This window comes from Anarhichas minor, unplaced genomic scaffold (genome assembly GCF_050575085.1).
Source record: "Anarhichas minor isolate MPS153535 unplaced genomic scaffold, ASM5057508v1 ptg000010l, whole genome shotgun sequence".
NCBI lineage: Eukaryota > Metazoa > Chordata > Actinopteri > Perciformes > Anarhichadidae > Anarhichas > Anarhichas minor.
The window spans coordinates 8,672,272-8,683,892 of NW_027466456.1; the positions used below are offsets into that span (position 1 = coordinate 8,672,272).

An 11,621-nucleotide genomic window follows, 5' to 3' on the forward strand; every position below is an offset into this window, starting at 1 on the left:
ATGGGGACACCTAGTGGTGAGGAGGAGAAAGAGCAGGGGACAAACGGGGGCTGTTTTGGCTCTGAAGACAAAGTAATAATCAGTACATTCAAGTATGATTCTTAAAGCCCCCTTCCACTCAACATGTTTGTTACTTCTCTTGGATGTTTGATCTTCCCTGTGCAGAAATATGTATGTATGAAAAGTACACATTCATCTGTAGAAGGGGGAAAGTTTCTCTGAACAGGTTAAACCTAATGTAATTGATTTATCGGCCACATGGGCACAGTGGAAATTATTTGAGAAAGCCAACTGTCATTTCTATTTATTTGTAAAAATGGTCTGGGTGTTTGCGCTTGAGTTTTGGTGGTGCACGTTTCCTTTTGTTTACATTTAAATGCAACTTTTTAAGCACGTTGTGATTACGTGGAGGTGCAAGTTTACATGGTCCATATTTGATCCATCTTCCCTGTTCTTATCGGCTATGCAGGTCCAGCCACCATCAGGAGTCACACACACCACAATCACAATAAGGCAATTAAACACTTAATACACTATTGACCATGAAAATGTGCATAACAGAGGATCCCCCCACTGCACATAGTGGAGACAACATTTTTCCAGTTCAACACCAAAAATGTCATCCTCAGAAATCACAACCAACCCTAATATTATGCTGTAAGTGTTTATTGGGTGACCTGCAAAAACAGTCAATGTTACAAAACAGAATGTCTCTGAAAGGATTTATTTAGGACATTTTAAACTGTTGACTATAATATTGGTATATAATAATGGTCACGAGATTAGGACCCAGAATTTTAAAAGTATGATGAGGCGTGGTGGTGGTGTGAACAGGAAGGTGTGGTATCACTGGGCAAAGATACTTCAACATTTTTAAAAAGCCACTTCCTGGATGATCAACATCATAGTGCAACACAACCAGTGTATTTATTAAGTCAAATCATCAGCCTTTTTGTAAAAGTGCTCCTCTTAACAAATATCTTTGCTCGATTTTCACAATGTGCCAATAAAGCATGAAAACAATAATAAAAATAACAAATAACAATAACTTCTTTACAGAGCAGGATAATAACAAATTATATTTAGAAAAGTACAAATTTTAGGCTCAATAATTTGTACTTGTATTTTCACCCTTTTTGCAGTAGAAAACAGTTGAAAATGACATAATGTACAGGAGTTACTGTTCTTCTTGCAGCATCAAGCCTACAGCTTCGATATAAATTCCACATCTGCAAGAAATGGAAACATTGTGAATTTAACTGAAGTGTTGTTGTCTACTGTTGTATCTGAATTACTGTTTCCATTTGAAATGAAGCATCCAAAATCAAAAGAAAACTACAAATTCAAGTTCCTAGTTTGGGTTTAGTATTTCTGCTGACTTCTTTGAGTGTTGTTAATTTTGTGAGAACACACTGCACACTTGAATAAATAAAACAGACCTAACAGGCCCAGAGGTCCAGGGACGCCAAAAGCTCAAGGGTTGCTGTGACTCAGCTTATTTTATTTAGCGGACACACTGTTCAGGAATAAACACTGACGCCTATATCAGCTGACATGACAAGGGCCTGATGCTGGGTCCTGCTTTAATATCTGACCTTGAGTCTCTTTCTTGAAGAGGGTCCTTGTGTCAAAATCTAGTTGAGAGACTTTAATTATTTTAGTTTTGTGCTTCATATTCCCAAATGTATGTGTTACTGTGGAGCTAGATGGTATCCCAGCATTGAGAGAGACCTTATAGTTTATAGGGGCCCAGCAACTAATCTTTTGCTCAGGGGCCAACAGTTTAATCCGTCCATGGCTGACAGGCTAATCACCCATTAAAAGGAAAAAAACAAAAACAAAACGGCAGCAACATAACATTTGTAATTCAATGTCATTTAATATAATCATTAATTTCAATGTATTTCATCTGCAGTCATAGTATCCTGATGGTATGGAAGTTAATGCTTAAGGCATGATCTTAAAAATGAAAAAAAATGCAGTTACACCAAACATGGTGTGTTAAACTTCTAAAATATCAAGCTTGCAACAAGTTTAAGTCTAGATATATAATGGTGCAGTTAATGTCAAGGGATATCAGGCTGCCCCGTCTTGTCTGTTTGTTTTTGGTAGTGCAGATACACTTTTCTTTACATTGCCCTAAAGGGTCATGTCTTTAAGCTCTCTGTCTTGAGCATCAGAATATGATTATGCAAGTTCACATGTTTCATACGATTTGATTATGGATCTGAAGGCCTTCGCAACTGCAAGGTTTTCAGTGCATATTGCTCCTCCACCTCTTTTCATCTGACTCTTTTCCCTGTTCATATCAGCTATGCAGGTCCAGCCACCAGGACGAGTCACACATCACTTGGAGTGATCTACAGTATGACTAAAGGGCTCATTCTTCGGGAACTTTACTTCCTCCACGTTGTACACATGATGAGGGATGCTGGAGCTGCAGTTAGAAGACAGAGGGCCACGCATCTTTCCCCAGCTCTTGACATACAGATTCTGCTCGAAATAGTTCACAATAAGGCCAGAGTAAAGATCTGCAAAAGTTTTGAAAACAAAACAAAACACAATAGTGTTATCTTTGAAAATGAGTAGCCGTAGCCCCGAGTAGCCCCGCCACATACAGACCATGGGGATCAAATTTCATACATACATCAAATAAATAAAACTGCAAACAAAAAGTTATATGGTATTGTTTTGTTGTTTTCAATAGACAACAGGACAGTCTGTCACTGTAAGAATGATTGTAAACGTGTTCCTAATTTTGCTTTGTAAAAAACTCAAAAACTCATATCGTCAACCTAATGTGAAATTCTAACACTTGAATCCTGATTGATTGATTAACTGCAACCACTCACCATCCCCAAAACGTGTGTATTTAGCAAAGCTGGAGAATTTACGTCCATTCATTGAAGTCAGCATCTTCACACGAAACCAGGGTTTCTCTTTTGGGTAGCAGCTTCGCTGTGCAACACATCGCAGGTCATTGTGGAAGGTCTTCGGGATGTCATAGTCATATGAATAAGCATGGATGTATTTGAGCTGCAATCCTGAGAATTCAAATTGAAGTTATTCTTTTTGGCAAATAACTTTCATGAATGTAACCGACATTAACCTACCTATTTCTTTGAATTCCTTATAGGAGTAAGTCACACACATAAAGGTTTGAGCATAAAGGCTTCCACTGTCTGGCCAGAAGTCTTTGGTGGGATATTTTGGAAATTTTGGTGTACTGTGTGAGAGCCAAACTCCTGTTTGTTTGTCCAACATCACAACTCCTTTAGGACGTAGAACAGAAGAAAACAACAGAAGCAGAGCTTTGTTAAATAATGATATATTTGACTTTGAACTCATTAAAGTGGAAAATGGCTGCACCCACCTTTACTGTGGCCAAATGATGCAGAAGGTCTAACATATGGATCTGGAGGTTGATCATTATAGAGCATGTATCCATGATCTTCAGTCTACAACAAAATAACAGCAAACTGAATCCATGTGCAGATTGAACTCTGTGCTGTCCAAGAGAGACATATATCCTTTAATACATTACCTTTCTCTTGTAGAAGTCAAGAAGAGGTTTCAGGGTGTTTGCCAGAGTACCAGAGTCACTGTTGATTGCTTTTTTGCTGACTTTCCATCCGTTGGTGCTCTCATCCATGTACAGATACGACAAACCGTGACCATTCCCTTTGGGCAATTTGTATAAAATATACCTAATGATACGGAGATAAATATATTCTATCACATATTCAGCTGACACTGAGAATAGGTGAGGTGAAAATATGAATTGCCACAATTCAAAATGTCTACCAACCAGTCCACCTCATTTCCGTTGTCATCCCTGCATTTCACAGCTGAATCACACCCTTGAAAAAGGATCCCAACACTGAAGAGCAACTCCATCATTGTTCCCTGAAACAATCAAACATGATCATGAGAATTACAAGGACAAGAGTCTTATTATCTTAGATTAATCACTCGTTGATTGCCTTCAATATCACATTTTCTGAATGTCAAGAAATTTACAATTTTCTGGAATTTATTTTGGACAAATGGTCGACAAAAACATCCTCAGCTTAATTTAGAGTACGATGAATTCACACAACATTTTGTGGAACTTAAAGTTGATGATATAAATAAATATCCAGAGCTTTCAGCTTTGTATCCTTGAGCCGAGACAGCGGTACAATCTCACCCGTCATGATGTAACCAAAATTCAATACTGAGGTCACATGATGAAAATATAATCAACTCCATGTCAATGGAGCAAACTCCGATTGCTGATTGAGGCTGTGAATGTGGCTGAAAGCTCCAGAAATAGCTAATAATTGGACCTTGAGTTAAGATTAATATTGTTAAACTACTCTTCCTAAAGTCACGAATGAACTGTCATGCTCAAAGATTTTAATATAGCAATTTGGCAGAACTGGTTTACACTCTTTACACACTCAGAAAATTACACAACACAGATGATGGTTATAGTGTCAGCAACGTGTTTGGCAATCCAAAGTTCACAGAACGACCTCAGAGCTCCCTGGCATGAATTCACAAGTCTCTGAACTCTCCAGGAGGGAACATCATTCTACAAAAAATAGTCCTCATTTGATGTTTTGATGATAGTGGTGATAGAGATTTAGGATGCATCTGTATAACTGATCTTTTTAAATGGAGAATTGTAACTGGCACCACTTAATCATCAGGGATTATGATATACAGTATTACAATTAATTTCAAGGCTCTGCTAAGAATTTCATCTGTGGTTTTGGAGGGAAGTTGGTGAGTTATCAGAGGGCTATAAGAGTTCTGCATTTCAATAAATGAACTTCCTGGACCTTGTAGATTAAATCATTCCAATAGTGCAACACAACTGGTTCCATTTTCACAAGTATTAACAGGTCAAAACAACAGTTAACATTTTAATTATGGGCTCCTCTGAGTAAACATCCTTTCACTGTAACAAAATGTAAATACAGTAATTTGATTATTTCCATTTTCTGTGCACTTCTAGATCAACATACTCAGAGGGAAATATATATATAAACTTTTAATTCCACTGACTAGTTATTTTGACATTTCTTAGAATACATCTGAAACACGTGAAGCTCATCCTGTGGTTTTCTTTATCTTAAATTTTGACTATTATTGTTTTCAGCATCATTTTACTTACGTATCTAGCCATCGTCATTTCTCTTCAGAGTCAACTGTGCTTTTGTTTTACAAAGCTGCGTTTGTGATATTTCACTCACGTAACTGACACCCACATCTCTCATATTTAATTTGCTTCCTTGTTCCTTGTTCAGACAATTGATTTTGTGACTCACACCAGTAACCAGTTTGACATGCCAATGACATGAGTAAGATGCTCTTCAGACTGAGCACTTGTATCATAGCTCAAGTATAAAGCTTTTGATAGAAATTCTACATCCACAAAGAATGAATTACTGTATGGTTGTATTCCTAAAATTAAAGTATGAATACTTTTTGAGGATTTAAGAAACAGCTTTGAATATTTCTAGGAAGGAATAGTCATTATAAAAGGGAAATGTGGATTGACAAATAGTTTGACGCAGAATTACTGCATCCATCTGGCACTTCAAGGGCATTACAACAGATAAAAGTATAGTTGCTCACAAAAAATAGGACCTGAAAACAACTAACAGAACAAGTAAAAAGTACAGTGCTAAATGAAGAACAGGAAGAACATGAAGAACAGGTTTGTTCCCTTTCTCTCTGCTGGTCAAACCATTTTTGTCCCACAGTGAAAATTCAGATTGTTTCTTGGAGAACAACACACAACAGTACAATTATTTTTGATGAGGTATCCATTATCAGGAATTAATGCACGACGTGGAGACCAGAACCGTCCGACGTGCAGTAGTTGATGATAACAAACTTGGTGTTATTGCTTGTTGTTGGATGATACTGGCTGTACCATCCAACACCCTCTAAGGCACTCAGCCACACAGCTGATTACGTTTTGCAAAACACTGTATGACTTTGATGCCTCCATGGGTCAGGGAAACAATGGACATTACCTTCAGGGACTACAATTTTGTAAAAAAAAGGAGTGTAAAAAAGTTGGATACTGTGAAGGAGAGCCACCGGTGCTGCCACACAGTGAAACATGGTGGGAATAGAACAGAGCTAGTGGGAGAGGTAAGGTCAGCTTCTCAGGCAGAGTTGAGACCAGAGTTGAGAAATTTAAATCTCCTCCATTTTGAGTCAAAGATTGAGTATAAAAATTGGTGCTGAACCAGGAAACAACAGATGAAAAGTATAAAAATCAAAAGCTGAGGTGTGGTTTGGATGGTAATTGTGATTCTGTATTGTTACCTGTGCAGTTTCTCTTGTACCAGTGTCTTTGAACAAGACAGAATAAGGCTGATGTCTTTATTAGTATTAAGAATGTGATGCGATTCTAGAAAATCCTTGAAATGAGTTGACGAGTATTGAAGACATTAATTCATCTTAGCCCTGTGGCAGAATTCTTGGTTAGTTTAAGGGAAATAAAAATGTAGGACACAATAATAGGCTGAATGTAAAGAGCAGTGTTGGTATGTTCACTATCTAATGGTTCACAGAGAAAATACTACGCGTACAGTGTGATTCAATAAGTCTAACCACAAGGAGACACTGTTTACCAAAAACAGCGGATGCTTAAGTTATTCACCAAGTGCATCTTCCTGACAAGGTAACTACAGACATAATGATGGCAAATGCATTCACAGTCTCCACCTGCGTAAAATATAAAAATTCAATAGATACACATATTGACTTTCATTCATTCAGGAAAGTTAAGCAACTGCTTTTTTATACAGAAACGGCCCACTCACACTTATGCTGACACACACCAGTACAACCACAGTGTGATTTGCAGCTGGCTACTGGGTCCACTGGAGAAGTTGGGGGGTTAAAATACCTGTTCAAGGGAAAGCCTGAGGTGGGAATGACGGAGAGGAATTTCATCGGAGGGGATGCTCTTTCACTTCCCCCACCCAGATTTAACCCATTATCTTGAGGCCAACATTATCCTTGATCTATTTAATTTGAACATATACAGAATTAGCAGTATCTAATCTAGATTTACTTTAAATTCCTCATAAAACATAAAAAGTAAAGAAATAAAGATTCTTACTTAAACACAGGCAAGTTATTTGATGCAAATTAATTATATTTTTTTATATAAACGCGAGACAGTGATGGGAATACAGGAACACTTAATTTAACATATAGTCACATTATAGCCTGTAATTTGTAACTTTTTCAGCAGATTATCAAAGACCTGTTGTTCATCCTCAAAGTCCCAATCATCTTATCTTTCTCTCTCGTTCAACAGCCAATGTACCAGTCCACAACCTGTCTGAAGGCCTTGTAAATGATGGGGTTGAAGGTGCAGACCAGCCCCCCACCACGCCACAGTTGGGCCCTCTCTCTGTTCAGATCCCCCAGGCAGGTCACCTGGTCGTCGTAGGCCTGCGACACACACCACTTTGAGTGGTCGTAGTGAGACTGGAACGGGACTGATCCGGGGAGCCGAATCCTCTTGATGTTCATAGCGTGTTTGGGCAAGGAGCAGTTGGAGGGAAGCTCGTGACCTTGTCTCTGCCAGGACTCCACCAGCAGATCGGCATCCAGAGCCTGAGCCACCCAGCCTGTGTAGATGTCTGAATGAATGCCAGTTAGGGGGTTAGATCAGTTGCATTATGATTTTTAAAAAGCATATAGAAAAATATAGGAATAGTAACAGATAGAGTTGTATGTTATCTATGCGTTTCATAGAAAAAAAATAAAGCAAATGCAAACTTCTTGGACAAAATTAGAAATCCTTTTTAGAATTGACCTTTAAACATAAAGTGAGTCTGGGGATTAATATTCTAAATAAGCAATTATGTGTTACAGCACAAATATAACCTTCATGCTGATTTATTATTTTTTTTCTTTTGAAATACAAGTACAAACAGGGGGCTCTAAAAATCCTTGTGAAAAAAGAGGGGGGGAAAGTACTGATCCACACTAAGGCCATAACATGTAATGAGGGTCACACGTAGGTTATAACTCTTTGTAGGGGGTCATATTGGGGCAATAATGTTGGGAGCAGAGAGTACTTTTGAAGGCCTTGGGTGTGGTGTGTTCTTCTGAGATAGTGTGTCTGCACCTGATGAGTGACAGTGGCAGACAAGTGAAGTGTGCAAACAAGACAGTGGCAGACAGAAGTTTTGTTGTGAGATTTTTTTGTGGAGTAAAAGTGCCAAAAAACTCATAAAAGGTGCTTTTGTTGCAATACATTTATATCTGCGTTTCTTTGTACAGCAAAACAAATGACGGACAGTACACAAGGCAAATCTTACCATCCACAAAGCGTTCAGATTTGACGAAACTGACAAACTTGTTCCCTTGCAGGGAGAAAAGCTGGTCCACTCTCTTATCTGAGGCCAGAGGTGGTTTGGACCCCTTGCATAACATGGCCAACTGTGGCAGGTCGGCCATGAATGCAGCAGGTACAGAGCAGTTATAGAAGCGTGGGTAAAGGTACACCATCTGCTTTGCTGTAGAGGGGGGAGAGTGCATCACAAAGAAGAGAGATGGTGTATGTTAGAAAACTAAGGGGTGCACTATATAAAGCTTCTGTAGAAAGATAGACAATATTCGTAAAAGCCAGAAATAATATTTTTACATTCCACCTTGAACTGAATTATTGTGCTGCTGATATACATTATCAAACCAATACCAACTTCAATACATTCTGGTTATACCCAACTATGTCTACAATCTCTGAAATATGGATGTTTTTCAATGAGAACACAGCCACATAAGCCTTTTCTATTTTTATTCATTTTTTAAATTAGTCATGTATTTTCTTGTTTATTTAAATTCTTTGTATTCTAGATTTTCCTTTAGTAATTCCAAAATGTAGTGAGCTCACTTAAAGTCACCCTCAGGGGTCGATATTATTGATAAAGTAAATTTTGTCAATGAGAACTTAAATCTTTTCGTCTTGCTGTGCGTTTGATAGCATGCAAGTTGGTGGATTTCCCAACACGTGGACATGTTCCTTTAAGTAGCTGCTAGCCATTAAATAATGTGTCTTTTGTTTGTAAAACATGAAGATATTGACTCATGTCACGCACACAGATACACATCACAATACAAAAGAAATGGTGACACAGTGAACATTAACATTTAGTTGCATATTGGACGATATTTGAGTGGAAGGGGACTTAAAAACATTTTTATACTTATTATAGGATAGTAGACCCTCAAAACATCATTGGACGAATCCTTTGCAGGTTTGTGTACATTTAGAGTAATATCTGTATATGTATTAAAGGCACTGACATAAGTCCAGATCATTGACTGTGTAAACGTTAGAGAATAGAGAATTTTGTAAGTGTGGGATGTGTTCAGAGCTGGAGTAAATCAGGCCCTGTTGCTTCATGAGCGTTCACTCACCTATACGGAGGAACTGGTCATAGTGGTAGGTCACGCAGAGAGCAGTCTGGCCATTGACTTTTCCGGAGGAGGGGTAGAGGTAGCCTCTCTCAGGGAATGACGGGAAATGGGGAATGCTGTGCGAAAGCCAGAAACCTTGAGAGCGGTCAAAGAGCAGCACCCCTGCAAGATGCACACAAACAACGCTCAATGTCCGTACAATGTCTCACACATCCATCCAAACATCAGGGCAGGCATTGATCCAGAGTCAACAGCAGTTATCAGCCGGATGCTCTTTGCCCGTTTCCTCCCCCTGACACCAAAAAAAACATATTGATCTGTTCTTTTTTGCAAAATCATAGCATTGCAAAGCTTGAATAGCAATGTGGAAATACATGTCATTGATTATCATACACAGGTCCCACAGGTATTGAGTGCTATTTTGTCATAGAGTTAAAATCAAATCAAAACTTACGAAAACTAAATGTTCATTAAGCGCTGTACCTTTAGTGTGTCCGTATCCTTGAATGTATTCCAAGATCGGTGGTCCATCATTGTAGAGTGCATACACTGAACTGTTAGACTGAGGGAAATACTTTATACATACAGAATATGGAGAGGAATACATTTGGGGATGTGCTTTTTCCAGTTACTTTGTATCTCTCCTAAAGGGATAGTTTGACATTTGGAAAACATATTTCGCTTTCTTGTCAAGAGTTAGTCTCTCGGTACAGTATCTGTACAGTAAATATAAGGCAACTGCTCGCAAAGTTAGCTTATTTTAGCACAGTAAATATAGAGCTACAGCTCAGTCAGCAACTGGTTAGCTTAGCTTAGCATAAAGACTGGAAACAGGGGGAAACAGCTAGTCTGTGTTTGACCAAAAGTTAAAATTCCTGTTACTCTCTGCTGGCTGTCTTCTTCTTTTTTTGTACAGGTGAAACCAAACATATAAATTAGTGATCTTTAGAGGTCCTAGTGGGTGTATTTTGCTACATTTGAACTGAGCCAGTTTAGCTATTTCCAGTCTTTATGCTAAGCTAAGCTAAGCAGCTGCTGACAGGGATATAGTTTCATATTTAGCCTCTACAGATATGAGGGGGAAATCAATCTCCTCATCTAACTCTCAGCAAGAAAGTGAAAAAACATATTTCCAAAAATGTCTAACTATTGATTTATCAAAAGTAACCTTTTTCTTTGTTTCTTTTCAGTTTTTCTTGATTTTGTCTTGATTACTTTTCTGATGCTGCACAGAGACTGATCTCCAAACACTATAATGCACAATTACATGAATGTGAACTGCATGAGGAAGGACTGTGTTATTTAATTCATTTGTCTGAGGAAGTTGTTCAAAGTAAAGCTTCAGTTCAGTTCCTCAAAGGAAATAAAAGAGTGTCTACTCAGCAAGCTTATGGGCTCTGTCTCTATATTTCTATAGACAGGAATTATTGTATAAAACCCACTTGAAGAACTGGGACATTATCTTACCTTGTAGGCCTTTCCGTTGTAAAGCTGGTTCAATGTGTTCCCTATGGCTCCTTGACTGGTGTTAACCATGAATTTACTCAGCTGCCAGCTCTCTACCGAGGAGTCCAGGTACATGTAGTCCACCCCGCTGCCGACCTCGCCAATCTTATACCTGGGCAGTTTGTAGATGATAAACCTGCAGTAGAAGGAGATACTTTTTTTGTGGGTTGTAAATTTACAAAAGAAGACATCTTGGAAAAAAAGCAAGAACAATTGAAAAGATTTCATATTGATAACAAAATCTGCTTACCCTCTAAAAGTCACGGGACATTTCAAGCACCATAACTAAACACTTTGTGGTATAACTCTGCTGCAATGTATCATATCAACTCACCAATCAACAGGCTCACCGGCTTCATTCTTACAGGAAATGTCAGTACTGCACACTGTGCAGCACAAAAACATGATAATAATCTGTAAGCAGAAATTTAAGTGTGTGGCCATACTGAACGACTCCTGCAGGCAAAGTGAACAAAAAAGGGAATTTACAAACTTCTGTTGGGTTGAGTGCTTCATGATTGAGTAACTTTGAAAGTGAAAAGTACAGCTGCCTGTAAATGCAAAACAGGAAGTAATAATATCTGATCACATGACAGGGGATGTTTAAGGGAAAGCGAGAATTTACAGGAGCGATATTAAACTAAATATTTGGAGGCTTTCACAGGTTCTTA

The 11,621-nt window shown here is 38.4% G+C and overlaps 1 protein-coding gene and 1 pseudogene across 1 annotated transcript; both read right to left on the bottom strand.

Moving 5' to 3' along the window:
• Positions 1-1,254: 1,254 nt before the first annotated feature.
• LOC142946627 (deoxyribonuclease-2-alpha-like) lies at positions 1,255-6,400 on the bottom strand (annotated as a pseudogene).
• Positions 6,401-7,144: 744 nt separating this feature from the next.
• LOC142946624 (deoxyribonuclease-2-beta-like) lies at positions 7,145-11,466 on the bottom strand. Its single transcript, XM_076088061.1, has 6 exons — positions 11,285-11,466; positions 10,912-11,086; positions 9,928-10,006; positions 9,445-9,606; positions 8,343-8,540; positions 7,145-7,658 (listed from the first exon to the last, which is right to left on the bottom strand). The coding sequence occupies exons 1-6, from the start codon at positions 11,464-11,466 to the stop codon at positions 7,324-7,326; spliced, it is 1,131 nt and encodes a 376-aa protein (XP_075944176.1). The 3' UTR covers positions 7,145-7,323.
• Positions 11,467-11,621: the final 155 nt, after the last annotated feature.